At 61.7% G+C, this 27,997-nt stretch overlaps 1 protein-coding gene across 4 annotated transcripts; it reads right to left on the reverse strand.

Moving 5' to 3' along the window:
* Nucleotides 1-708: 708 nt before the first annotated feature.
* Nucleotides 709-27,721, reverse strand: HIP1R (huntingtin interacting protein 1 related). 4 transcript variants are annotated; one of them, XM_035016896.1, is made up of 32 exons: nucleotides 27,539-27,721; nucleotides 14,299-14,362; nucleotides 13,555-13,697; nucleotides 13,235-13,291; nucleotides 11,990-12,070; nucleotides 11,514-11,590; nucleotides 11,210-11,271; nucleotides 9,392-9,532; nucleotides 8,404-8,461; nucleotides 8,230-8,305; nucleotides 7,922-8,062; nucleotides 7,750-7,811; nucleotides 7,602-7,674; nucleotides 7,370-7,517; nucleotides 7,162-7,250; nucleotides 6,952-7,068; nucleotides 6,764-6,865; nucleotides 6,312-6,506; nucleotides 5,447-5,594; nucleotides 5,210-5,296; nucleotides 4,810-4,917; nucleotides 4,522-4,658; nucleotides 4,160-4,270; nucleotides 3,778-3,836; nucleotides 3,532-3,562; nucleotides 3,390-3,452; nucleotides 2,946-3,046; nucleotides 2,720-2,825; nucleotides 2,489-2,612; nucleotides 2,351-2,412; nucleotides 2,054-2,260; nucleotides 709-1,842 (listed from the first exon to the last, which is right to left on the reverse strand). In XM_035016896.1, the coding sequence occupies exons 1-32, from the start codon at nucleotides 27,629-27,631 to the stop codon at nucleotides 1,795-1,797; spliced, it is 3,171 nt and encodes a 1,056-aa protein (XP_034872787.1). In that variant the 5' UTR covers nucleotides 27,632-27,721; the 3' UTR covers nucleotides 709-1,794. The 4 variants fall into 4 exon arrangements, 3 of the variants coding, with proteins under 3 accessions (XP_034872787.1, XP_034872786.1, XP_034872788.1); XM_035016895.1 differs by having other exon boundaries at nucleotides 7,334-7,517; nucleotides 27,539-27,720; XR_004681393.1 differs by lacking the exon at nucleotides 709-1,842 and having other exon boundaries at nucleotides 2,183-2,260; nucleotides 2,932-3,046; nucleotides 7,334-7,517; nucleotides 27,539-27,631.
* Nucleotides 27,722-27,997: the final 276 nt, after the last annotated feature.

Consider the following 27,997-nt stretch of genomic DNA (forward strand, 5'->3'; position numbering starts at 1 on the left):
TTTTCCGTTACAAATGAGAACCAGACACCGGTTCCATTTGACAACCCCACCCACGCTTCCCAACCAGCCTGGAGCGAGTGAGGCAGGGGCCCATTTTACCCGTTGGGAAAGCCGGGCTCAGGGCGTGGGACTCTCGTCTGAGGCCGCGTGTCTTTCTCGGACCTGCACCGGGTCTGTTTCCACAAATGCCGGTGACCTGCGGGGGAGGGGGGCACGCAAGGCAAGCCTGGCCGGGCGCCGTCTGCACCCCCGGGCGAGGCGGGGGCCTGCGCAGTCAGAGGCCGGTCAGGTTCAGCGGAGGGAGGCTGGGCGTGGCCGCGCCGTCAAGTCCCACCAGCGAGGGGTCCGGGTCGCCACCACTGAGCCCCACCAGGGGCCACTCCGTGGTCACTCCTCCCCTTCCCAAAGCAGTGTGGTTTCTGAGCGGGCTGGGGGAGCGGGGACAGGACCCCAGGGGGCTTGGGCAGAGTGCGGGGGCCAGGGTGGGAAGCCCCGAGCCATGACTCACCACACCGGCGTCCGTCCCAGGGCCTCAAGTCCCAAAGCTCCCAGGACACAGGCCAGGGCACTTCGCGGCAGAAGCAGCTCTAGCCTGCGCTTCTGTGGTTCCAAGCGCTCAGTCCCCCTGCAGAAGCTAAGTGGTCCCCTACCCCGTGTCGCACGTCCCGGCCCCGGAGAAATGAACAGCCCAGGCGCGGCCCCTCTGGCAACAGTCCAAGTGCATTTTATTGCCAATCTGACTCTTCCAACAAGGTAATACTAAGGGCAAAGCAGAAGAGCTGGTCCTTTTACTCCTCTCCAGACCGGGATGGGACCGGACCATCGTGGGATGGGGAAGTTCACGGGGCCCAAGCTGCTTGTCCTTTCCTCCCCATGCCTCCCTGGCGTCGGGCTGGGGGCTCCAGGAACACAGGTTCTTGCAAATCCTCCAAATGGGGCCAGGCAGGCCAAGGGGGGAGTGGGGCTGCCGGGTGGCCCCCTCCCTGGGGGGGCACAAGGTGCCCTGGGCCTGGCGGAGGGCAGGGTGGGGTGGAGAGGGGGTGGGCGATGGGAAACATGCGCAACAGGGCCTCCAGGGCAGAAACAGTGAGCAGGGGCAGGAAAACCAGGAAACAGGAGGGTCGCCCCAGATGGGAGCAGAGAGAGACTCTGGGAAGGACAGCAGGCCAGCACCTGTGCCCACCAGCTGGGGGCTCTGGCCGCTGCCCCCAGACTCAGGGCACATCCTCTGTGCTCCCCTCACCGAGGCCTCAGAGGGAGGCCCAAGGAGCCTGGGCAGTACCCCAGCCCGCTCTAGAGCGGTCTGCTTTGCCTGAGACCAGCCCGGGCCCGTCTCCATGGAATCCGTGCCCCAAGAAGGCTACAACTAGGTGACATCTTGCCTATGACCCTGGCAGCCAGCAAGGACTGGTTTTTCAGACCTTGAGTTCAAAAGGCAGGGAGGTCCTGCCCAAACACCCTCTCCAGGGGCCCTGCTTCCCAGGGTGAATCCAAACTCATGAAGGAAAGCTCTAACTCAGATTACAAAAGTTCCATATATTTCCTGAAGGCCTGTGGGTCAGGCCTGCTACGTTCTGGCTGCTCTCACCAGTGCCCGTTGCAGATAGACTCATGTCCAGGAGAACCGCCCCGATCCCTGATCCTTTGGGTTCAGCCAGAGCTGGGGGCCTCGGGGACACCGACCCTGGCCGTGGGGCTGGGGGCTGCACCCCTTGGAGGCTCCTGAGCCAAGTCGGGGCAGCCACACAAGGCCCAGGCCTGCTCACTAGCCTCCCCAGCAGACGCTCCAGGAGCCTAGTAGTTGACGAGTTGAGCTGAGTAGACGCCATCCTTTTTGTCAAGCTGCAGGAGGCAAAGGGGAGGGGCTCAGGGGACGTGGCCAGGCCCCCAGACACCCTACTTGGCTCCCTGCATCCTTCCCTGGAGCCAGCCTCCCCACCGCCCTCCCCCTGTTGCTGCCAGTCAGAGGTTCCCGACTTTCCCAAGGCCCTATGCCCTGCCCACTGGGGTGCAGGGACAGGACCCCTCTGGCCCCAGCACTGACGCCTGGCACCTGGTGGTCCTGCCGGGGGGCCACACTGGGCTTCTGGGCCAGAGGTGGCTTCTTGGAGGCCCCGCTGCAGGCGGCAGCGCGTGGTCGGCCAAGATCCTCCACACCGGGCGTCCCCACGGCCCCAGCCAGCATGTAGTGTTGCCTCCGCAGCATCCCCAGCCGCACGCGCTCGGCCTCCAGCGTCTTCTCCAGCTCCAGGACGCGGACCTGCAGCCCCGCATGCCACTCAGGATGGCCCCGTGACCTGGGCCGCCCACCCGCCCAGAGCTCGGCCCTCGAAGAGGAGCTGGTGCTCACCTGGGTCTCCATCTCCTCCTTCTTCAGCTTGATGAGGGACAGGCCAGAGAAGTCCATGGTGTCTGTGGCCAGAGCAGGGGCGCGGTGAGCGTCCGTGTGCCTGCCCCCACCCCAGGGGCTAGCAGGGCCCACACTCACCTCGTTCTTCGATCTGCTCCTGGCCGGACTGGGTGGAGGCCACCACGTTGGCGGCCATCTCGTTGACGCTGCGGGAGCACTCCTGGAGCCGGCTCAGGTGGGGGCTGCGCTTGTCCGCCTTCACCTGGGGCAGCGCGGGGCGGGTCAGGCTCAGCTCCCGCCGCACGGGGCCCATCGGCCACGGCCCAGAGCGGAGGCTGCGGCGAGAGGCCGCCACGCACCGAGCCTCACCTTGGAGGCCGCCACGAGCTGGGCCGTGCTGGCTGCGATCTCGTGGGAGCAGACGATGAGCTCCTCGTACTTGCCCGTGTGCAGCACCACCCTGTCCGCCGACTCCCTGCGCACAGAGCCGGGCAGGGCCTGGGTCTCCGCCCCCGTGGACCCCGGGCCACCCCACGCTCCCTCCCCAGGCCCCGAGCACCACACGCCCTGCTGCCCCCCACCTGGGGCGACATACACCAGCTGCGTGGCTCCCCAGCCCACGGCCTTGGAGGCGGAGATGAGGCCTTCAGTCCACCTAGAGTTCTTGGCATAAAACTCCTGCTGCGTGGCTGCCCCCTAGTGGCAACAGGAAGGCAGGGCGGGGGGACCAGTCAGTGATGTCACAGGTGGGGTCCCTCTGCCTTCACCTCCGCCACGAGGGGACATCCAGGGGCTGGGGGGATGCAGGTGTGAATCCTGGGCACGTTGTGCGCATTCTGGGGGGGGGGGGGCTCATCACTGCACAGGGCAGGTAGCTCTTGCCCAGAGAGGCCCTGAGATCCACCAAAGCCAAGGGGGTTGTGGTCTGGGATGAAGAGGGCTGGGAGGTCACACGCCTCTCAGGAGCCCGGCCCTCGCTGGCCCGGCGGTGTGGCCCAGCCTGGGACGCCCGGTCAGACCAGTGGGTGGCCCCACTCACCCTGCCGCTCTCCACGATTTCCTTCTGTAGGCTGGTGGATGTTGTCACCAAGAGCCGGATGGCCTGCCAAGACCAGAACACAGGTCACTCTTGGGCTGTCCTTCCCAGGTGCACGGTCCAGCCTAGGGTCCCAGCCACTCACCTTCATCAGATCTGTGCAGGAATTGAGGATCCTGAGGGGAGCAGATGGTGGGGGAGAGAGAAGAATCTTCAATGTGGCCCCAGGGAATCTGCCCTCTGGTGAACGACTACTACTGGGCCTGGGGTGCTCAGTGGGGGGTGCCGGGAGGGGGTGCCTACTTGTTTCCAGGCCCTGCTGGAGAGCTAAGCAGGCAGGACAGCACACCCTGGACTCTGGGGCACTAGGGGGGCCATGAGCGGGGCTCACCTTTCATTCACCTCCAGCTTCACCCCAGAGCTGGCATGGCGGGCCTTGTTCATCATGTCCTACACCAGTGACAAAGCTGTGAGCAGGCTGGGAGGAGAGCAGTGTGGGAGGAAGGGGGGTGCAGAGCTGGACCAGCCCCCCCCAAAAAAACAGCCACTGAGCCAGGGAGGAGAGGGGAAGAGGCTGGGGGGGGGGGGGCAGGGTGCGGCCAAGGCAGAAAAACCAGGGCCACCTCCCCACCCTCCCAGCTGTGAGCTGCAGAGGCCGCCTACCCCCTGTGCAGGAGCGAGGGGTACAGAGGTGGGCGGAGCCTGCATTCAGCCCAGCTCAGCCCCCAGGGCTCCTGCAGGACCTGAAAGAGCCCCTGCACCCCAGGCGTCACCTCGATCCTCCGCACAGCATCTTCGATGGCTGCAGATGTGGCCGCCATCTCCTTGTCCACCATGGCCCCAAGCTCCTCCTGATGCACATCCAGGCTCTTGGGCTTCAGCTCCTGGGGCAGAGGGCATGGGGGAGATGGGCGGACTCCCCCCGGGAGTCTGGGAGAGGCTGGGGCAGCAGCACTGGGGGGGGGGGGGGGCGCCGTCCCCGCCCTGTGTCCTCCAGCTGCTGGCTCTGCACACGAGCCCCCATTCAGCCCAAGCTAAAGGGAGGTGCAGGGAAATTGAGGACCCGAGCCTCAGCCCGGTGTCATCACCCCCCCAGACCCCAGCCCACGCTCCGTGCCATGGCTGCGTCCCTCACCTGGCCCAGCTGCAGGATGCCCTGCAGGGGGGTCCGCACCAGGCTGGGCTGGGCCTGGGGCAGAGTCTGCTGTTCTTGCAGCTGCCCCATGAGCTCCAGAGCGCGAGCCCCACACTCCCTGCAGCTGTCGACCAGGCCTGGGGGGAGAGGTCCGTCAGGGGGCTGGCACTGGGGAGCCCTGGAAGCGGCCCCACCGTGAGTCTGGCGCCAGGACCCGTGTGCAGGCCCCGACCTTCCGGGGGGTCCACTGTGGGCGCCGTGGGTGAGTCAAACCTGGGGCCCACTTACGGTCCGCGGGGTCGGTAGGGGCCAGATGGGAGGTGGCACCGCCGTTGACAATGGTGTCTGCAGCCAGGTAGGAGAACTGGGTCAGGGCTGCCACCAGCACGGAGGCGTCTGTAGGAAGGAGCAACAAAACCTTAACACCACTGCCGCAGAGCAAGGATCGGGGCCTACAGCGGGCTGCTCGAGTCTTCTGACCCAAAGCCCAGTGAGCACCAGAGCCCCCGTTTATGGACGACAAGAGGCAGGCTCGCAACGGCCAAGGAGCAAGCGGCTGGACGGCAGCCACGTCTGAGTGACCCCAGGCCCACAGAGTGGGCAGGACTGGGCTCCTGGTGGGTGTGGTGGGGGGCACGGCCTCCCCAGTGGCAGGGGGCAGCCATGGCCAGCCTGCCGCCACGCTTACCTGACCTGGAGACCAGGTACTGGGCATGGCCCTTCTCCAGGGCGCTCACGGCGTCCAGGGCGGCCTGGGCCCTGCTCACCAGGTAGTCTGCAAGCAGGGGAGAAGTGGTGAGGGACGGAGCCTGCCTGGGACCCCATCGCCCTGCCGCGGGGTCTCTCAGGGTGGGCTGAGCACCCTACCAGGCGAGGAGGAAAGGAAAGGCCCAGACAACCCGAGTGCCCGCGCTGCGGCCCCCACCTGGGGAGCTGGTGCAGCGCAGGTGCAGGGGGTCGTCGAGCTTGGCCACGGCGTCCTGCAGGATGCGCTCGGCCTCGGCGGCCGTGCCCCGCAGCACCTCGAACTGCTGGTCCAGGAGCCTCCGCCGGAGCTCCTGTTCCTGAGACTCCTGGTGCGAGAGGGGAGAGGCAGCTTAGAGGCCCTGCCCCAGGGTGGGCGCCCCCTGGGACCCGCACCGCGGACAGAGGACTGAGGAGGGCCGCCGCTCCGCCCCAGGGCTGGGGCCGCTCCTCCGGGGAGCGGGGCGGGCGGCTCAGCGACAGACACCCCAGTTAAAGAGCAGGCAAAGGATCGGAACAAACCTTTCTCCCAAGATACACAAAAGGCAACAAGCACACAAGATATTCAATATCGTTAACCCTTAGGGAAATGCAAGGCAAAACCACCCGCCTCACACCCGCTGCGGGGGGGTGGGGGGGGGCAAAAATAAAAAACCGCAGAGAGCAGCACGCCCGGTCAGGGATGCAGGGATGCCGGAAAAGGGAAACCCGCACACCGTTCCTGGCGGCATCACCAACAGCCAGAAAGTAAAAACAAGCCCAATACGCATGGACGGACGGACAGGCTGCGGTCTGTCCCCGTGGTGGGATATTACTGCGCCCCGACGCACGGACGCGTGTGTCCGTGTGCGTGTCTGGAATGGGTCATTCTAGAGACAGAGCGGGGGGAGCAGCCCGGGGGCCGCGGCTGTTGCAGGCGGGTGGGGACTAACGGCTCAGGGGGTGCAGAGTTTCCTTTCGGAGCGGGAGTATGGGCCGGACGCACAACCGTGTGGACACCGGCCCGCGCCCGCAGTGCCCCGTGAGGGGTCCCGGCCCGGCGTCACCTTGCCGGCTAGCTGCCCCCGCAGCTCGGCCCTCTCCTGGGAGCTGCGCTGCCGCTCGCAGCTCAGCGCCGCCTCCTTCTCGCGCACGAGGCCCTGGGCCGCCAGCAGGTCCGCGTCCCGCCGCTGCACCGCGCTGCTCAGCGCCGCCTTCTCCGCACTCAGCGTGTCCAGCCTCGAGCTCAGCTCCGACCCGCTCTGCGAAGCCCCGGCCCGTGAGCGGGGCTCCCCCCACCCCGGTCCCCACCCACATGCGCGGACAACGCCCGAGGGCCCCGTTCTCCTCCTCGCTCCCCCCGTGCGTGGAGAACGTCCTGCGTCCCCCCGGGCGTGGGTCGGAGCTGCACCCCCCCCCCACTGCCAAGGGCCCCTCGGAGCCAAGCCACGGGGGGAAGGAGGGCCCTAACCCCGTCCCGCTGGCTCCCGCGAGGCGGCCCCGCCAACAGCCGCCGTACCTGCTCGGTGCGGGTCAGCGCCTCCTGCGCGCGCGCCAGCTCTCCGGCCTTGGCCTCCAGCTCCTTCCTGAGCTTCTCCAGCAGGTCACTCTGCTCCTCCAGCTGCGACAGGGCAGCGTGTCACGGGGGACGGGGATGGGGGCCGGGGAGGGCGCAGGGGGCGGGGCCTGGGCGTGCACGGGACGCACCTTCACCTCCGCCTCCCGTTTCACTTGCTCCATCTGGAAGACCAGCTGCTCCTTCACCCGCGCCACCTCCTCCTGGCTCTGCTGCGTCACCGTCAGCTGCTTGGCCGTGTCCGCGTTCTGCGCGGGCAGGGGACAGACAGACGCCCGCTCCAGCACCGCGGGGGCCGCACGCAGCGCTGCCCGTGACCAGCCCTGCCCGCGCCCCCCTACCTTCCGGAGCAGCTCGGCGTGTGTGCCGATGAGCTCGCTGTGCTTCTCCTTGAGCTTGTGGTAGCGCGCCTCGACGGCGCTGGCCTTCTCTGCAGGGGACAGGAGACGCGGTGGTCCCCGGCGCCGCCCCCGCCCCCCCCGCCTCCGCCCCCGCCCGGCGCCGCTCCCGCACTCTCAGCCTCCTCGCGCAGGCCCTGGTTGCGCTCGCCTTCCCGCTGGGCGGCCTGCAGCTGGGCCAGCTCGTGCCGGAGCTGCTCGTTGTCCACCAGCGCCTTCTGCTTCTGCTTGCGCTGCTCCTCCAGCTCTGCCTCCAGCGCATTCACCTGGCCCTTCAGCTGCGACACGTAGCGCTGGGCCTGCGCAGCAGAGGGACGGCGTCGTGGGGCGCTGCCCGCCCGGGGGGAAGGGGGTGCGCCACACAGCCGGGCCCGCGCCCTCACCTCCAGCCTGATCTTCTCCAGCTCCGCGCGGAGCGTCTCCACCTCTCTCTTCAGGGTCTCGATCTGCACGTCCCTGGGGACAGACGGCCTTCAAGTTCCCTGCTGACCACAGCTTGGCCCCCACCGCGGGCAGCGCCCGGGCCCTCACCTATCATCCTTCAAGGAGCCATTGGGGGGTCCAAACGTCTGCTCGAAGAGGTCAGCCACCACCTGCCACACAGACACAGTGACCCACTGCCACCCCCACCCCCGGGGCCTCCAGGCCAGGGGCAGAGGGACGCCCAGTCGCCCTACACCTGATGGGAAGAGGGGGACCTCACCGCTGGCTCCCCAGCCGGGGGCCCCGTGCTGATCTCGATGAGATTCTCCGGCTCCTCATCCTCAGGGGCCTCCTCGGGGATCACCACCACCGGCTTGATGTGTTCAGCCAGTGCCGAGGCCCGCAAGAAGTTGGGAGGTCCCTGGGGTCGGGGTGGGGGGGGGCGGTGAGTAATGTGCGGGAGCTGCTCCTGGAGGAAGCCCCCCTCAGTCATCCCCCGAGCCCAGTGGGGCCCCCCCGCCAGGTACCCGGGGTCCTCGGAGCGCCCAGAGAGGGAACAAGGCTGCAGCCCAGGGGGACGATGGGTACCTCGGGCAGCCGGGGGATCTGGATGAGCCGCTTGAAGTAGAGCATGTCCGAGGCTCTGCGGAAGAAGTTTCTGAGGCTGCGGGAGCAGAGGACGGGAGGTCACGGGGGAGCCAGGCCCAGCCAGGCAGCCCCGGCTCACGAGGCCCCAGAGCCTCCTCCCTGACCGGGCCGTACCTGTGAAACTGCTCGTGGAACCGGTCCCTGTGGCCTTGCAGGGTGTCAGCTGGAAGACCTGAGGGAAGGACGTTTGATGGGACGTCCTCTCTGACCCCTGCTCCCGTGCCCACCCTGTTCCGCCACCTTCTAGAAACCGTCAAAGAGGAGAATGAGGGGAGTGAGGGGAGGCCCCAGTGGGGGTTCAGCTCTCAATTTTGAGACGGAATGGGCGCGTGACTTGACCATGGCAAACCTAACCTGGGTTTGCCCGCAGGTGCGCTGCGAAGTCGCTTCTGGACTCGAGCCCGGGTGGAGAGCATTCCAACAGCTCCCAACCCCCTCGGCCAGGGGTTCCCAGAGTGGGATGTGGGGACCAAGACCTCCACAGAGGGCCCACCAGGGCCAATCCCCTTGTGAACACGAAGGGGAGGAGGGGGACACGGGCTCTGTAGGACCTGCTGCGCCAGCCCGAAGGGCATGTAAGGCGCCCCGGCGGCTGAACGCAGACACCCACTGCCCCCTCCGAGGCCTGGCTTTTGGGGGAAGCACCAACACGGAAACCTACGCCCCCCCCTCTCCTCGCTAAATCTTCGTGCTGGAAAACAGCAGTTTTCCGTCACAACTACGCTGTTATGTCCATGGGTAATGAATGTGTTACTGCTACATTTAATAGTAAGTATTGGGGCGCCTGGGTGGCTGTCGTTAGGCGTCCGCCTTCAGCTCAGGTCATGATCCCAGGGTCCTGGGACCGAGCCCCACATCGGGCTCCCTGCTCGGCAGGAAGCCTGCTTCTCCCTCTCCCACTCCCCCTGCTTGTGTTCCCTCTCTCGCTGTATCTGTCAAAATCTTTAAAAGAAAAAATTAGTTAAGTATTTCTAACACGTCTCGGTTTTCACTTGTGGTGCGGCAAACATCTAGTGACAGAAGCCCCCCGAACACAGCCCTCTGTGGTTCTGGCTGAACCCTGGGGGGCGGGGGGCTCCGGCGGGGGACCCGGGGGGCTTACAGGCGTGCAGCTTGAACATGAGCTTCACGGAATAGTGGTAGAGGTGGCTGCAGTCCTGGATGACCTGGATGAGGGGCGCCAGGCGGCACTGGCCGGAGGACATCTGGGACACAGCAATGGCCGTGTTGAGCTGCCGGAAAACTGCCAACAAAGGTGCAGGGAGGAGCGTGCGCGTGGGGAGCCGCGCAGCCTCGGGGACACACATGGTGGGAATGGTGGCGGAGTGCGGGCCCCACACCGTCACCTCGGGGCATCGTGAAAACCACCCCGGGTCCTTGGACCCCAACACGCTCTCCAATGCTAGGATAGGAGCCCTGGTGCTGTGGCTGCCCCAGACGGAGCCCCAGAGCACCCCCCCCAAACTAGGGCCACAGCAGGGTCGGCAAATAGAACACAGCTCGGCGTGGCCAGCATTTCCCCGACAGCGTCCACACAGCGCGCCCGAGCCCAGGGGATCGGGGGACGGGGGGGCTCAGACGGTCCTGTACCCGTGGGCCTCAAGCTCACCCTAAAGCTCAGGGAAAGGGGGAGGCTCAAGGCTGTGCAGCCAAGTGCCTCATCGTACGGCCGTGGAGAGAGGGGTCAGCCACATGGCAGCCAGCTCAGGACTCCGTTCTGCAAACCCCAAGTGACCCCAAAACCTCACTTGCACCCGGGGTCAACCTCCCCTGTCCCGGACAGTCAAGCCTTTCATCACATCGGCCGAGCGGGAGGGAAAGGGACAAACACGAGGCTGCCCCCACTGCGATTAGCCTCTTCGTCAGGGCAGAGGGCAGACCACACACGACACAGAGGCCAGGACACTGTTCCAGGACGCCGGGCCCCAAGCCCTGGGGTCCTATGCTCACCTGGCCTAGGGCAGCAGGGATGGGGCGGGGCTGAGGAGGAAGAACCAGCGAAGGACAGTCCTTCACCTTTCTAAACCTTAACGTGTCACATCAAGTACGTGTTCCCGTAAAAACTGAAACACACATAAAATGCTATTTCGGGTTTTATACAAGGCAAAGCCATCCCTTTCTCCACTGAGGGGCACTGGGGACGGTTTCCGGTTAAAACAGCATGGCGGGGAACACCCTGGCACCCTCTCCCCAGGGAGACGCCGGCCTGTGGACATTAGGGCGCCCCTTCTTGCTGCTTCATCAAGACGTCCGTGTCCCCAGGGGCAGGTGCCTGCCTCGGGGTTTTCTCTACCTTCCGTCGTGGGGACGGCCGTGAGAGGCACGGCCCACCTCTGCCGCTCACCGGCTGGCAGCCACGCTCCCCAGCGGGACCTGGGCTCCCCTGGGTGCAGCTCTGAGTCCAGGCCCCGCTCTAAGTTCCGATTTTCCCTTAAAAAGGCGTTTGCTACTCTTTCTCCTACAAAGAGCCTTGAGTCACCCAACAAGCCGTCCTGAAGCGGCCGCCCAGAACAATCACCTCTGTAGCCCCCCGAGATTTCCTGTCCAGCAGTGGCCGGGTCCCTGGGCCGGGAAGTCCGACATGACTCACAGGCCTTTTAACGGCAGGAAACAGGCAAGATGACCCAAACCAGCTCTCTCCTGGGTGGGCTCTGCAGATGCCCCAGGGGTGCCCGGCTCAGGAACCTGAGGCGACACTGGGCCGTGGACATACCCCCGGGGCCTGACAGCTGCAGGGGCAGTGACCACCTCTCCCCATGTCCTGGGGACTCCTGGGGGCCCCATTACCCACTCCTGGCGGGAGGGGGTGTGGACACCCCGGGGTGCAGTTAGCTGGTGGGGCTAACTGGTCATCTGGCTGTGGGCCCTAAGGGATCACACTGGACTCGGGCAGGCCGGGCCCCCTCCTCGGTTGGCTTACCTGATTCAGAAAGCCTCAGCTCACAGTCCATGTAGTCAAACATCTCCACAGTGAGCTGGAAACTATGAAGGGGAAGATGGGGGGCTGAGCGGAGGGGCGGGGGACTTGCCCCATGAGACCCCCCCCCCCAGGTGGGAAGAGGGAGGAGCTCATCCACACACCTCTGCAGAGGGCAGCCATCCTTCAGCCCAAGATGCCCGATTCCAAATAAACCCCAGGCCTTTGATTCAGCCTCAGCTCCCTCAGGAACTGGACCCCTAGCCCCAGCCACCCACCAATGAGCACCCACATGCGTGGGACTCACATGTTGTTGACGTCGGTCCCAGCGGTCTTCTCTAGCACCTCATCTGTCACCTCCAGGCCCGCGGGAAACTGGGGGTGCTACAATGAGGACACCCCAACTCAGCTGAGGCCCATGCTGGCCCCAGCCCAGAGCTGGTTCTGGCCTCCGAGGACAGGAGACAAAGCTGAAGAAGTCCCCATCTGCCCTGGGTACTGGCTGAGGGGGGCTGCGGGTGACCAGGGAGACCAGGAAGGGAAGAGGGGATGTCCAGCCAGGGCAGGAGACTGCCCAGAGCCAAGGGCAAGGCGGAGACCACCTCCAGCATTGGCGGGGAATGCCCCAAGGTGCGCAGGCTCTCAAAGTGCCCTGGGCACCCCATGTTTCCCCTCAGGTCAAGATTGGGACATGGGGGACCCCACTGCCCTGCTTCCCAGGACATCTCAGAGATGAAAGCCCAGGGCCCCTCCCTCCAGCCCCACAACTACCGAGGAAGCTACCTTGAGGTGGAAGGAGATTTTGGTCAGCAAGAGTTTGGTGTAAACGTTCACCAGCTGCCCGTAGCGGTCATGCAAATGTCCCTGCGGAGGGAGCCCAGGGTGAGGGCCTGCCGCCCCCGGAATGCACCCAAAACCCTACAGGGCCTGGCCACGCTCTGGGGCAAGAGAGCACGTGGAGGCGGGAAGGTGCAGGTGGCCAGCTGAGTGTCCTTCCTTCCCCCGCCACATGGACGGACGGACGGACGGACGGACGTGCATGCACGAATACCGCTCGGCCTGCCGAAGGACCTCCGCCAACCCTCCTCTTGGTCTCCAGCTCTTTGTTTAATTTTTAAAAATCTTACTCCTAGTCCTTCTTGCCAAAGAAACTCTTGTTGAGAAGAGGGCTCTCTGTCCAGGGCAGCAGGCCAGCTCTGAGCTGGGACACTTCATTAAAATGCTGCTGGCAGCCAGGGAGGCACATTCTGCCGGGGGCATGTACACATCCTCCCAGCTGCCTCCCGGTCACCTCCCCACACCGTGGCCCCTGCGGTCACACCAGCTGGGCCGTGTGCAAACGGCAGCACGGGCACCGTTTTCTTTACCTCGAGGGACATGGTGGGACACGGCCCTTCGCGCCCCGCCCGGGCCTCCCTCTGGTCAGTCCGCCCAGTCCGCCCAGCCCACAAGGCCCCAGCAGTACTCCCAGAGGACAAATGCGGCCTGAGGGCCTCCCCCCAACGCCCCAGTTCCCTGAGGGTCTTGCAGTGGATCTTAGCATGCAAGCTCTTGGGACTTTCAAACTTCACTGTGGAGAAGAATCTTCTGGGGAGTTCTTTGAACCCAGTTTCCAATCCTGAGATTCTAAAGCAGCCAGTCTTTGGCGGGGGGGCAAGGAGTCTGCACCTCACACGAGCTGTAACCGCCAGTCACACACCCAGACTCGGGCGTTGCCACGGTTCCCAACCCCTGGGGACTGCAGGGCTGGTGGGTGTCTGGAGCTGGAGGGCCCACTACTTACGTGAAGCTCCCCGAGGCCTTAAAAGCAAGGCCGACATTTCCCTCTTGGTGCTCATCTGCCCCCTCTGCCCCCCGGGAGCACTGTAACTTCTGCTCCAAGGGAAAGGAGGGAAAAGCCCACCTGCGGGGGCACCCATTCGCTCGGCCCCGCGTGCGGGGGGACGGAACCCCAAGCAGGACCGAGGCGGGACTTTCTGGACGGCGCCTGGGCAAGGTGCTCGGCCCGTGCTCGCTCCCCGCACCTACCCACAGATCCCCGATCTCCCGGATGTTGCTCCGATGGCGTTGGCAGTCATGCAGCACCTGCAGCACGAGGTAGACGAGGAGGAGGATGAAGCCAGCCCTGCCCGGGCAGGGCCCCGACACAGGCACGCCCCCCCGCCCCCTCCCGCCCCCATGCTAGCTGGCCTGCCAAGGGCGGGGAGGGACAGGCAGAAGTGGGGACCATCTCTCATTTTGAAGGGACCCTGCTCTGCCTCCCTGGGGTGCCGGCCTGCTCAGGCAGCAGCGGACGGAGGGCCCAGGAGGCCTGCCCCGCCCAGTACCAGCGGACAGCGGCTACTCACATTCGGGTGTCCATCTCGGAGCACCTTGTGCAGGACGTGGCAGAACTTCCAGCTGAGGATGGAGCTACTGGGAAGTGGCAGACCAATGGCGTAGGACCAGAAGGTGAAGGCGCCCTTCTCATGGTGAGTGCCCAGAATGATGCCTACCAGGGTCAAGGTCAAGTGCAGGAGGCAGAGACTCAAGTGTGGGGAAGGCTGGGGGGGCTCAGCGAGTGCAGCTCAGAGATGCAAGGGGAAGGCTAGGGGGCTCGGTGAGTGCAGCTCAGGGATGCAGGGGGAAGGCTGGGGGTCTCGGCAAGTGCAGCTCAGGGATGCAGGGGGAAGGCTGGCCCCTCACCCAAGGCCACCCAGCACCTTCTCCCAACATCCCTCTCCCTCCATGTCTGCCAGAGTTCGCCAAAAGCTATGGTTTTCTGCCAAGGTCAAGAAAATGAGCAAGGTCAAGCCTCAGGAATTTAACCAGGCCCAACAGCCTGAGATGATAAATGGTGTTCCCCAGATGGGATCTAGAATCTGAAAGGAGCAGAGCAAGGACGCCTCCTTAGGCCTCTGTCTCCATAAGGGCAGACTTGACAAAGCTCTGGTGGCCGGCCACCTGCAGCGCCCCCTGCCCTCCAATTCACTTCCCACCAAGTCCGTGGTCAGAGACCATGCAAGGCAGACCCACGTCCTCCTCACACTCTTTCCCCCGCTCCCCACCCCCACCCAGAGGGACAAGGGCCACCTGGAGGCAAGGAAGGATACGCCGGGCATGCTTCTCCTTCACGGGGGCCTCCTGGGTGTTGATGGCTTTGCTGATGCTGATGGCCTGGGAGGGAAAAGAGGAGGCAGAGTTCAGAGACCCACCAGGCAGACTTCCCCAGAAGGCACACAGGACAGATTCTTCCTGCCAGTCAAAGGCAGGTGTAAAGATACAGAGGAAACAGCTATTTTCGCAACCTTAGCGAACCAGAGCAATGAAGATTTTTTTTTAATTTATTTATTTGAGAGAGAGCATGAGCGGGGGGAAGGTGCAGAGGGACAGGGAGAAGCAGGCTCCCCGCCAAGCAGGGAGCCTGACATGGGACTCAATCCCAGGACCCTGGGATCATGACCTGAGCCAAAGGCAGACGCTTAACCAACTGAGTCACCCAGGTGCCCCTGAAGACTTTTCTTTCACTTGATATGTGCAGCCCAAACTGAGCCAATAGCTGATGCCAAAAAGCCACTGGGCGCCTTCAGGGGGCTGGGAAGGAAGGACAGAAGCTGGCTGGTGGCTGCAGGAGGCCACCTCTGGTGGGACACCTGCATGTGTTTAGCTCATCCCGGGAGGTGAGTCCCCCACCCTGGCCCCAGTGTAGCCTCCATCCCGTCTCTCCTGAGCCCTCATGACACTCCATGAAGACATGTGTCACCCCATGGAGAACCAGGACATACCCAGGTCCTGCGGCCTGTCTGCCAAGCAGGCCACCTCCCTCCTGGGTGAGGACTCAATGCCCACCCTCCCTGAAGCAGAGGGTGATGGTGGCCCGACTGGGGGTGGCGGGAAGCCGGGGGGGGGGGTCCACCTACCATACTCACTGCTGCCACCTGGGCCCTGAGCAAGCAGCCAACTCATTGGTGGCAGAGGTCCTCACCCACCTCCGCCTGCCAGGATCTGGTCTCTTCCCCTCAGCTCAATGCTCTGCAGTCCCCGCCTTCCTGGATGGGGCTGCCCCCTCACCAAAGGTCCCCAGCCCTTACTGCCACCTCTGGCCCTACTCACCCAGGAACGAGCCGGCCCTGGGCTAACATGAGGATGAGTTTTATTTCTCCACCTGTGGGCAAGCAGACAAGCCTCGGTGCACCTGCCTGGTGCGGAGCTGGGACATCAGCGTGTGTGGATGGAGGGGAGCTGCCCATGCCGCTGGTGGGAGGGACGGGCAGGTCCCGGCCAATGCAGACACGACCCCAGCCCAGTCGATACTCCCGTCTCCCACGGGTCCTTCACTGGGGCCCACGCCAGCTTGCCCCCCACCCCAGGCTGTGCTAGGGCCTGTAATGGGCGGAGCAAGGGCTGGGGGTACCATGCACTCCTACCCTGCAGCCCAGGACCTGAGCCTGCAGATCAGTGCCTGGTCAACAGGACACACTTGTACAGTGGCCTGACTCGGGCAAGAATGGGAAGGGGACAGGGCAGAGGGAGCCCCAAGGGGCAGCCCTGGTGCTTGCTTTCCTCTTAGCGTGAAGGCCATTGTGCCCTCCGCCTCCGGCATCTATTCACGGTAACTGCCCAGCCTGGCGAGGAGGCGATTTCACTCACGAACAGGTCTATTATGAACGGACTTTGGGGTTACTTGGCAAGGCTGGGAGACTTCCACTGTCAATTAAAAAAAAAGCAACCCCACGGGAGTGAAGGCAGTCCTCTCTGGGCAGACATGCAGCTTCAGAACGCCCCCCCCACAGCCCACAGCGGCCTCACCGTGGGGATATAGGAGTGCTGGGGGCTGCAGCAGACCCCACAGCGGGCCCTGCGGGGGCCACTCTCCTGGCGTCACATCCCACAGTCCAGAGAGAAACCCAGACAGGCTCTGGCTTCTCTTATTCCCAAAGCCTCAGCGAGCCAGACCCGGGAGGCTCCCTCAGCCAACTGTTTGCCGACCCTCTGCCAGCACAGCCTCCCTGAGGCCTCAGCGCCCGCCTCTGTTCAAGAAGCATCACTGAGCAGCCGCGGGGAGAGCGGCCGAGCCCAGACCCTACTTGTCCCCGCCCCATGTAATAACCACGCCCCGCCTGGGCAGAGCTCCGTCCACAACAGTGGTGGGGACAGTGACGATCGCCAACTGCCATTTCCTGGGTGGTTACCCCGTGCCAGGCACAGGCAACACGCCCCCAGCCACAGCCCTAGAAAGTGGCCACGAGCCCGCTTTCCGGATGAGAAAACCGAGGTACAGAGAGGTTAGGTATCCTGTCCGTGCAGCTCCTAAGGGCCAAGTCCGGTCCAGCAGACTCTGCTGCCGTCAGCGCCCCAGGCACCTCCCCCCTCTGCAGGCACAGAGCTAGGAGGGGGCAGGCAGAGGGGGCCATGCCTCCCCCTCTGAGCTGCCCGCTCACACGCCAGGTGTGTCCTGTCTCTGGGGCTGTGTAACTCCATCCCCCAGCTGCCCTGACACCTGAGCCGGCTCTTCTGACTGCCACTTGGCCCAGCCTGATCCGGAAGATTCTGGGCAAGAGCAGGGCCCAAGCTACACGTGCAGAACAGGCCCAGGAGGCGGCTGCGGCTGCAGAGATGCGACCGGCAGGCAGAGTCCTGCAGCGAGTCCCGCAGCGGACCCCAGCGAGGGGCTTCGGTACTAACTGCTCGGCCTCCGGGAGGGGGGTCTGCCGCTGCACAGAACAGAGACACGCCCTAAAGGAATGGGGGGCTAGGGCCCAGCAAGGGAGGGGAGTGGTGGGGAAGGCGCCTTTTCCTCTGAGCAGGGAGCGGTGCAAGCAACCAGGGTTGAGCTGAAGGTGGACGCCTGGGGGAGGCTGTCCCCCCACCCCCACCCCAGCCTTCCCTGCAGGTCACTAAGCATGGCCTCTACTTCATCACTGGTCCAAAGGTAGACGGAGCACCTGCTCACTGCTGGACACCGGACCCTTCCCCACCACCCCTTCTGGGTCTCTGCTTCCCGGTCCCCTTCCTGCTGCCACCCTAGTGCAGTCCCCCCTGATGAACACTTCTCCGTGGACTCGGCGATGGCCAGTGAGAGGTGGTGACTTGGGTCCACGGCAGGGTCTGCGCATCAGGCTCCCCACCCCCCCAACCCCCCACCCCCAGCTGCCTGCTCCCTGTGCTGGCTGCAGGAACAGGGTCCCTCCCGGGGCGGGAACACGGCCCCGTTGTGTGCAGGACAGCAGATGTGCGGGTCGGGAAGCCTCATAAGGAGGCACAGTGCTCACACAGAGGGAGTCTGTGCACACTTCACAGGGCCTTGCTTTTCCTACCAGGCACAGCAGCCAAGCCTCGTCCCAGGAGGGGATGTCAGGCCCCGGGGACGCCCTAGCCCGTCCTGAGTGAGCTGCAGGGGTGGGGAGAGCGTCGGGGTTCTGCTCCGTGGTGCTGGAATGAACCTACGCTGGGTGACTATGCAGAGCTCGGCATCTAGAGTTTAGCCTCGAGGCAGCTCCGATGATGAGCAACACGGATTCCGTCCACATAGCACGGTGCCCTCAGAATAGGTCGACAGGTGGCTCGGCGGGGAGGGGGCTGAAGGATAAGGGGCAGGCAGAGGGGGGCCCAGCACCATCACGAGGGTGATTTCCAGCCTGCTGGACTGAAAAAAGGCTTCTTTCGGCCCTGGGACAGCCCCCCAGGCCAGAACTACCCCAGCAGCTCTGACAACAGCCCATTGAATCCCTCACGGCTGGCAGGTCAGTCGCCATGGAGAGAAGCAGCTCTGAGTGGAATGGATTGAGGAGGGGCCTCAGTGTGTGGGTGGAAAACCCAGAGCTGAGAGAAGGTCCTGGGTGGGAGGAAGGACAGGTGGCGACCAGTCTGGGACTCGTCTGCTTATCGGACTCCCAGGGAAGAGGAGAGGCAGCTCCCACTGGACCTTCCAGGGGTTGGGAAGGGGGGCCAGGGGGCGGCTCCCCCCACTGCAGGACGGCAGGACAAGAATAATGGGGAGTGCCAGGGCAGCTGGGAGACCCCAGAAATGCCCAGGGGGACTTTGGTGGGAGCTGGACAGTCTGCAGAGACGGGTTTCCTAGACCGGCGAGTGTGAGACAGTCAACAGTCTCATGGGCTTTCAGGCCACTGCTGCCCCTTGTGTGTTGGGAAAAGCCACACCCTAGGCCCTGGGCAGCCACCTCGCCGGCCTCCGAGAGTCTGCACTTTGTTCCCCCCGGGGCCTGGGTGGGGAGCGGCCCGACCCTCTGGAGGGCAGAGGTGGGTACAGCACTGGGGCTGGCCAGGGCCCAAGGGATGGGAAGGCTCCGGCAGGCTCCAGCGACGCCATCGGACTTGGCGGCACCAGGAAGTTTCACGCCCCAACAATGGCAAACTAGGCTCCATAACCTGATCGTAAAAGGATTTTTATCAAGTTCAGCCATGGGCCAAGCAGCATGCTGAGCACTTGACTAGCATTAGCTCATTGAATCTCCGGTCTCCCTAGGAGGAGGCAGATGAGGAAATCGAGGCTCACAGAAGGTAATCACTTGCCCAAGGTCATAATGATGAAATGCTGACCAAGTGCCTGCTCCCTGCCAGGCACTGGTCTAAGTGCTTTGCATATTGACTCAATCCTCCTCCGCCGACAAGGACAGGGAAGCTGCAGGACGGGCCCCAGGCTGCGCGGCTCTGGACACCGTCCTCTCAGCCGCCACTGGGTCCCGGAGGAGGGAGGCTGGGCCAAGGCAGCAGTGCATCAACAGACCTCCTTCTCTGCCCCGCCACGGGAACCCAGCGCCCCCGGGGCTGCTACCGCTCAGGGAGGACCCGGCCCGACTCCAAGTCGGGAAGCACATTGTGGATCAGGGATCTGTTCAGACCTCGGGTAATAACAGCATCGGGGCGGCCCGCGGCTCCCCATTCCCGCGACCAAGGGCATCCGACTCTGGGCTCGGACCTTCATCTCGCTTACCCTGGCTCCCTCCCAGGGCAGCTTCTGTCCTGCAGTCAGGACAAGCGAAGCCCGAGGGGACCATCCAAGGACCAGGCTGGACAGAGCCACCAACAGCACCCGTCCCCAGATGAGGGACTAGCAGGGACGCACACCAGGCGGCTTCCCAGCAGGTGCTAATGCAGGAAAGAGGAGACCCGTGAGGCAGCCAGGCCCAGGCTGGAGCCACAGCAGGTGGTACCCGAGAGTCTGGGTGCCTGGTGTAGACTCCAGAAGCAGAGCCTCGGGGTGCAGACCTAGTCAGCGAAGCCGGATGACCGAGCCTAGAAGCTGCAGTCAGTAGCTGCCCATGGCAATGCAGTCCCTGTCCCACTGGCTGTGGGCCTTCACAGAGGGCAAGGGGGGCCCTGGGAAGTTTGGGAAGAGCCACACAGGGAGGGCAGTGGGGGAGGCACGGGCATGAGGATAGAGCAAGAGTGTGGGCATCTCATGGAGCCACTGCTCCTTGGCCCAATGCTCACCAATTCCCATTCACTGTTCTGGAAACCCACAGCCCTTGGCAAGGAGCTAAGTGGCTGGAGAGGATACAGCCCCAGCTGTCCTCTGGGAGACCAGATATTCAAAAAGACCCCTCTGCCAGGAGCCCCTGCGCCTGGGGACAAAGACAGGTCTTCTCACCTGTCCCATCAGTGATGCTACAGCTCCTCAGCCTGCAGACACCAGTCACCTCATCCCCGATCACAGGGGAGCCTTCGCTTCAGAAACTTCCCCTTTCCAGGCAAGGGCTTCCTCACGTGGGAAGCAGGAATGAAAAACCCCTGGGTCCTCTTGAATGCAAACATGCACGCAGCGTGTCCAAAACACCTCGCTTGGTTCCAGCCACACATTCCTCCCTTTTCTTCCTCATAGGGCAAGTCAGGTCCCACCTCCAGGCCCTGGCGCATCTCCCATGACCAAGCTCTGAACTGAAATGCTCCTTCCCGGAGGGTCTTCCCCAGCCACCCTCCTTGGAGGAGAGCATCCTCTGTTTACATCTCCCAGGATGTTTATGATCTGAAACCATCTTGTTTACCACTTATTCTCAGCTTCTACCTCTGACCCCCAAACAGATGTCCACGGTACAAGGGACCCTGTGAGTCTTCTGCTCCCTGCTGAATCTCCAATCCCCAAACCCGTGCCTGGCAGTCAATAAATCTTTATTGGATAAGTCAGAGTGAACACTTGAATGAACAAAAGCTCTTTCACATATATGTTCTAGTTAAATTCAAGGCAGTGAGTGTCTTTTTTTCCAGCTAATAATTTAGCCACTAGTTACGTAGTAAAAGCAGCTATAAAACATTTTCTATTCTGAAAGTCAATCCTGAAATGAATCAGACTTAAGCCTTCTTGTCCTGTTATCACACTTAATAGAGGCACTCAACGGGGACAAAAATGTCCTTCAAAGAGCCGAAGCACAGGGACTGGGCAGAGAGGTGGGTAATTCTGCTTTAGTGTTTCCAAAGTGATGTGTGAAGGACAGAGACACCTCATTCAAAAGCATTTGCCATCTCACAAGCACTGCTGAAAGCAAACACAGGATTTCTGTAGCTTAGGAGGCACTGGGATGCGGTCACATGCAAAGCAGGGAGGTGCCCTGCAGCTTGGTGATTCGGCAGATGGGAAGTTGGTGGAGTAGTGCTGGTCCTACCCCGATCCCTCCCCATGCATATGCCCCAGTCCCAACTCAGTCTGGGCCCCGCCATCATGCTATTTATGCAAACTGGAGGGTCATGTCCACACCTACACCCCTCCAGCAGCCAGGCAGGAGAGCGCCAGGGAAGGATCCTCCCTCTCACCGGGATGCAGCTAACACGGAGCAGCCTGACCCAAGGCCACTTCTCCCCAGGGCTCTGCAGGGGACACTTGAAGAGGAAGATGACGCAGCTCAGAGTCCCGCCTCCACAAGCTGCTTCTGAACGGACAGGGAGCCAGCCCGGGTGGTTTTGTTCCTCGGGCCCTGGTGATATCACTCCACAGACCTGTCTGTCCCACAAGCCAGGGGGCTGAGTCACCCCCCCAGGCAGGCGGACTATTGCAGTTCGAGAACTGTGTTTATTTCAACAAGAGGGGAAAAAAAAATCCTGCCTGGACTGAACTTCTCTCCACTGGCTCAGTCTTCCCTGCAGTGGGTGCTGGCGGGTGCTGGCGGGGGGCGCGGGGGGTCTCCTAGGCCTCGTCGGGGGGCCGTGTCCAAGAAGGGAGACCCGCTGGCCCCAAGGCATCCACGCAGTGAGTGTGTCCCCCGAGCCTTGTGCTCCAAGGGGCTAGGACATAAGAGGAGCCAACAAGACCCCGCCTGAGGATCTTGGGGTTCAGTGAGTAGGACTCTGGGGCTCAGAGGGGGAAGCAATGCAAGCCTTTCTCCCGTGTGCAGGCTTACAGCTGCCCACTTCTGCTGGACCGACTGCCACGTACAGGGACCCAGGGACACAGTGTCAATGTCATGAGAACTAGGGAAGTGGAGCAAGGCTTGGGCAGGGGGTAAGGGGTGGATGGCTTCACAAACGAGGTGATACCTGAGTCCACCTGGAAATCAAGTGAAGGGGAAGGGCGTGGCCAACAGCGCAGCCCGGCTGGCAAAGGCAGCCCTACTCTTCAGGCCCAGTGTCTCAGGTTAGCAGACTGGGTTTCCCTGAGCCTCAGCCAAACAGGCCTGGACTCCACAGAGTTTCCACTGCGAGCTGTGGGGAGGAGCAAACGAACGCCCAGTTGGGTTTCATTCACAAATGGGCCCAGCCTGGGGCTGGCTGGGACGCTGGGGGGAGGGGAGGGGGGTGTAACCTGCTGGCTTCCCCCAACCTGGGTGGGGGCATCCCTGGAAGCAGGGGCATCCCTGGAAGCAGGGGCCTGCAGTCTCCAAGAAGGGGGAGTGCTTCCAGGGCAGGAAGGGGTTGTCCCCCACTTTCCTGCATCCCCCCGACCCGTGCTGCAGATCTGCTTCTCTTCCAAACAGCCAAACTAGGGACACAGGGACAGAATCCAACAGGGACACAATTTCGATTTCTTTCAGTCCAACCTGCTTTTCCGTACACAACGAACCACTAGCACCCTGTGTTTCCTCTGTACCAGGCGGCCCCGCAAATCCTCACAGCCCCTCGGTGACGTGCGCACGATCTGCAGAGGAGTCTGGCTCTGACCTGTGCTGCCAGAGCACCCCTGTCCCCCTTGCCCCTCTCGCATCTCCTTCATGCACACGGAAACTCCTGGAGAAGACAAGAGTGGTCTTTACCTTCCGGCGGCACAGCCCAGAGCACCAGACCAGCCATGCAATGAACGGTCCTCAGGAATGTGTCACGGGGGCAAATGCACACCGACAACGGGAAGGGAAGGACAAGCAGCCCCATCCCCACCCCAACCTGGACCGACAGGTCACCTGACACCCAGAGAGCAGAGGGAGAATCCGGGGGATTCTGGCTGCCTGGGCATCACCAAATGGAGGGCGTCCGGCGCCTTGGTGGGAAACGGCAGTGGCCACGGTGGAAAGGGCGCAGCTCACCACCCAGGACCCACGCCAGCTGACCTGGGCAAGGAAGCAGCTCACGGGCAGCTCTGGGCGGGGGCAGCATCCTAGGGCGGCTGTGAGCCTGGTTTCTCCTTTGCAGGAAGGCTTGGCTCACCTCTGTTCTCCAACCGGTCTGTACCAGTGCCGGGCACCATGCCTGCACGCGGGGACCTCACAGCCCACCCCACGGCCATGGGGGGACCGGGGGGGTGAGCTCTGGCTGCCCACCACATGGTTTCGATCTCTTCCCAAACTCGGAGGCTAGGGGAAATTTTTTTGGTGAACATTTGTATGACGCCCAGAAAAGAGTTGGTGACTTGGGAGTGTTAGAACACCACAGCGTTTATAAGGAACAATGAAGACACAAAGGTGGGCGTGTGTAAGTCCGGTCAGAGGAGACCCCACAGAGGGGGTGATGGGCGCAGGTGGGACAGGAAGTAAGGGCAGAAGGACCAGCATGTCAAATACGGGAGTCGGAAGGAATACTGCATACTCGGGAACGGCTCTCAAACCCAAACTCAAGGTCCCAAACACATGTTTGTGCTGTGGGCTACCTTCAAGGAGACTCTAAAGAATTCTTGGCTAGGGGACTTAAACAACAAAACCAACCAACCAACCAACCAACGCCCGGGGCTTATCCAGGCCGAATCACTCCTCATCTCCAGCACCTTCACACTGACATTTGAAAGACACCCCCCGGTGGGGCTCCTGAGCACCTGAAGCATGTGAGCCCAAACAGATGCGCTTTGTCAAACACACAATAGATAGCGAAGAATAGGAAGAGAATGTAAAAGATCCCATTCATAATTTTTACAGTGATTACATATTGAAATAGTTACATTTGGGATACACTGGGTTCAATAAAATACACGATTAAGATGAATTCCACCTGTTTACTTTGCCATGTGGCTACAAGGAAATCTAAAATTACACGTGAGACGTGTATTCCGTTTCTACTGGACAGTATTGCTCTAACATGAGCCAGCGCTGACAAGTCCTGAATGTCAAAAAAAAATGTTACTCTTTACAAGATTTCGATTCCCCGGAAGGGTGCTGAGGGGATGGGTCACTGACCTGGAAAACTGGACTTAGGAACTGTTTTCTACCTGCTGTGCCCTTCTCACCCCTGCACGGTGTCCTCCCCAATGGAAAACCCCTAACACCTGGGTAGTCTCGCCTCTCCATTTAACGCGCCCACCCACTGGGCTTGGCTCACTGAACAGGGTGGCCCCTCTCCGTCCTGATCTGAAAAGAAGCTTGTGGGCTCGATTTCTAGATCTTGCAGAGGAAACCGAGCCAGAGAAGCACAAACACTCCTAGATAAGGAGAAAGCAAGTCTGACGTTTAGCATTTCCAAGACTCCTATCTGCTGAGTCCTCATCCATAATATGCCTCAAAGATGGATCTCCTCTCTAGTGGAAGTTCTGGAATAGTTCTCAAATGGTAAAGCTTTTGGGGGGGTGGGGAAGGAAGGGGGGTGGCAGTTGGCTATCTGCAGAGCACCGGGCCGTGCGTTTTGCATCCTGTGAATACTAGCAGCCAACACACCCCAAACTGAGCGCCTTCAAACAACACACATTTTGATCGTCTTACAGTTCCAGAGGTCAGAAGTCCAGGACGGGTCTTCCGGAGCTAGTAACGAGGTGTGGGCGGTGGTGCCTTTCTTTCTAGAAGCTTCACAGACAACTCCATTCCTTGCCTTCTCCAACGCCTACTGGATGCCCACCTTCCTTGGCGAGGGGCCCCTCTTTCCACCTCAAAGCCAGCAACAACCAGTTCCTCCTTGCAGACCACCCCTCGGACCTCCTCCCCTCCGTCCCTCGCCCACATTTAAAGGCCCTGGTAATACACGGGCCCACCTGGCAAACCCAGGAGAATCAGCCCATTTTAAGGTCAGCTGATAGGCATTTTCTTACCAAGTACTACGATAAAGTCTTCCCAGGTTCCAGGAATTAGGATGTGGCCTTTTTTTTTTTAATAAAGATTTTATTTATTTGACAGAGAGAGAGAGAGCACAAGTAGGCAGAACAGCAGGGAGTGGGAGAGGAAGAAGCAAGCTCTCCACTGAGCAGGGAGCCCGATGTGGGGCTCAATCCCAGGACCCTGGGATCATGACCCGAGCCAAAGGCAGCCGCTTAACCGAGTGAGCCACCCAGGTGCCCCAGGATGTGGCCATCTTTGAGGGCCAGCCTGTCACACAGTGTTTCTCTATACCTCAAAGCGGCCATAGGGACCAGGTGGAATTAATCTCTGTTTTTACAGGTGAGGAAACAGATTCAGGAGTTAAGCAACTTGCCCAGGGGCACAGACGCCAGCACTCAGGTCCACCTGCCTGTAAGTGCTTCCCATGATGCACCATCTTTTTGCACAGCATGGCCAGTTTCGGGTTCAAAATGCAGATATGCTGTATTCTACGGTATTCCGTATTCAGAATGTTACAACAACGAAAAGTCAATACTACTGTGTCATCGTCATTTTGAAAAGGGCTTTTATCACCAAAAAGGCTCAAGTTGTGGGGAAGAGTGGACCAACTTTCCAGACGCTCCCTCTGGGATTATACACACTCACACCACGCAACAGTCACAAGGACTGGCTACACAAAGGAAGCGTGACTGGTCTCCCTGAACACTCCCGGCTCGGGTAGGGAATGGACCTTTGCAAAACGGGTGTGGCCTGCCAAGAAAGCTAATGTTGGAAGCATTTTTCCTGCTCCAGATCCAGGAGCCAAGGAGAAAGGCGAGGCTGGCGGATGCCAATGACAAGTTCTAAGCAAGCCAAAGTGCTCCCCCGCAACACAGGGCACCGGGGTCAACACGAAGACAGAAGCAGTGTATTCCGAAGGGAAGGTGGGTCCATGAATTGGACATGCTATTTTCTGTCCACAAGGAGACCTGTAAGTAGCAACCTCAGCTCTCGGGCTCCTTTCCACCAATGGGGCCTCGCTGGCAGCTCACTAGATATTTCTGGAAGCAAGCTAATTAAATATTAAAGATGCACAAAATCTTTATCCTCCATCCCTCAATAAGTCACTCTGAAGACCAGCAAACCCAGACGCCGAACCCAAACTCCATCTATCCAGAAAAAAAAAAAGGGTCAGGGAAGGGTAAATCCTATGAGATTCACCCATTACAAAGTTATTCATTTTTTTTTTTTTTACAAAGTTATTCATTATTAAGTAACCCTCTCAGCCCCTAAGAAAAACCCAACTAGAAAAAACAAACCAAAAAACCTGCTTGTTTACAAAACCGACCACTAAAATGTATGGATCTAGATCAGAGATTCTTTTTTTCACATTAAAGAAGGTTGCCCTTGATTTATAATAACTTAAAGAGTAAGATTAGTCAAACTGGATTTCATCTCTGTGACAGACCTTTTTATACCTCCTCAAAAGCACAGGGGGAAAAAATCTTAAAAATCAGTGAATAAAGCTTCTGACAACACCCAGATTCCCTCTGCCAAATAAATTTTCCTCTCCACCCTTGCACAAACTCCTGCCACAATTAATTATGTATTAATGCCTTTAAATTAAATGCTACATTTGTTTTGATGATGGGCTATCCGGGCTGAAAACAGCCCAGATGAGGAGGATCACAAGGATAAATTAATAATTTTCAGGTGGGTTGGTTCCAGGCCTTGGCTTTCATAAAGCCTTGGTATCCCCAAATTTCATTATCGTTTTCACTGCTAACCGTAAGCACAAAGGTTAGACGGTCCCCTTGAGTTTTCCTTATTTCAAAATGAAAGCTGTCGTAGACGGTGGTGTGCAGATAACTCGATCTGAAAGCAACTGCGGAAGTCACTGCCATGGGCAGGGACAGGTGGGAAGGAACTTGGTACAGCAACCAGCCACAAATGTCACCACAGGGCTTCAGACAGGGGCAGGAGGGGTCCTTTCAGCTTCCTTTATTTGTAAAGCAAAACTGTTCTATTTCAGTCTTGGTTGACTTACTCTGGCAAATAAACAAGCGTGCTCTCTCCTCCCCCAGGCATAAGAACACCTCACTATTTGTAAAATAAAAAGGAACAGAGAACCAGAAGCCCAGCAGCGACAGCGTTCTGTGTTCTCAGCAGGAACACATGTACCAATGCACACCCGCGCCATTGCTGAATTTTGAAAATAACCTTTCCCAGGCTAGGCGCGTGGGACGCGCAGGAAGGGAGCCCTAGGAAGTTTCCGTCTGCCAGGCGCCCGTATTTAATCAGGGGGTGTGAACCTATTTGTCTGTGGGCCAGCGCTCGGGCAAACAAGTCTGGCTACATACGCGAAACTTTTCGCCCGGCATATAATAAGATATTGTGCGGCCCTGGAAAACAGCTCAGGCGAAGAGGAAACTGGGAGTTTCCTCCAAGGAAACGCTCTGCTTCCCCGAGGTGGGAGCATTTTCACACGGCCTGGCAGAAGGTGGCAGGAGCCGGTCTGCCGGAGCCGGGGAGGGGCGGCACGGCCCGGGCAGAGAAACGCAGGCAGGCCCCGCCGGGAGGCGCACCTAGGCCCGGGCACACCTGACCCCACCGGGCCCACCGCCGCGTCCTCCCCCGCCCCGCAGCCGGCCGCCCCCGGCCCCCCGGCCCCCTCCACCTGGGTCGCCCGCCACCTCGCTCCCAAGCCACCTGCCTGCCCCCAGGCCCCGGGACCCCGCCACCTCAGTCCCCCGGCGGCCTCTCTCGGCCCCGTCGCCGGCGCGCGCTTCCGGTTCACCTGCGCGCGGGGCGGCCCGGGGGGGCGGAGGCCCCGGCGCAAGGTGGCCGGGGGCGGCCCGAGCCCGGGAGCGGCAGAGGCGCGCACCGGCCAGGCCCCGGGGGGCACGAGCTAGGGGGCCGGGGAGAGGGCGCCCCCCGCCCGCCCGCCCGCCCGCCCGCCCGAGGCCCCGCCGCTCGCCTGGGTCTTGTCGAACTGCTCGCGCTCGGCCTCCAGGCTGTGGCCCGGCCTGCGGCTCAGCACCCGCGCCGGCACGCTCTTGATGCTGTTCATCCTGCCGCCGCCGCCGCCGCCGCTCGCGCTCCCCGCCCGGCCCCGCGCGACTGAGCGTCACGGACGCCCGCCCCAGCCTAGGCACGGCGAGGCCGCCGCAGGGCGCCCGGCCGCCCCGCCCCTGCTCGGTCCCTGCCCCTGCGCGCGGGGGGCGCGGGCCTCCCCCTCGCTCGCCCCGCCCCCGGGCCCGCCCCCCGCTGGGCGGAGCCCTGGCCAAGGCCCCCAGCCCCTCCACACCTCCGCCTACCCCCCTGGGCCGAGGCCCTTTGCCCACATCCTCCACCCGGACTCACTGAGTCCTGTCTACACCAGAGCAGGATCTGGCCAACTGGAGAAAACTTGGCCGCAATGAATCTGACCAATGGA

Source organism: Mirounga leonina, unplaced genomic scaffold (genome assembly GCF_011800145.1).
Source record: "Mirounga leonina isolate KUSES-001 unplaced genomic scaffold, KU_Mleo_1.0 Mir_171, whole genome shotgun sequence".
NCBI lineage: Eukaryota > Metazoa > Chordata > Mammalia > Carnivora > Phocidae > Mirounga > Mirounga leonina.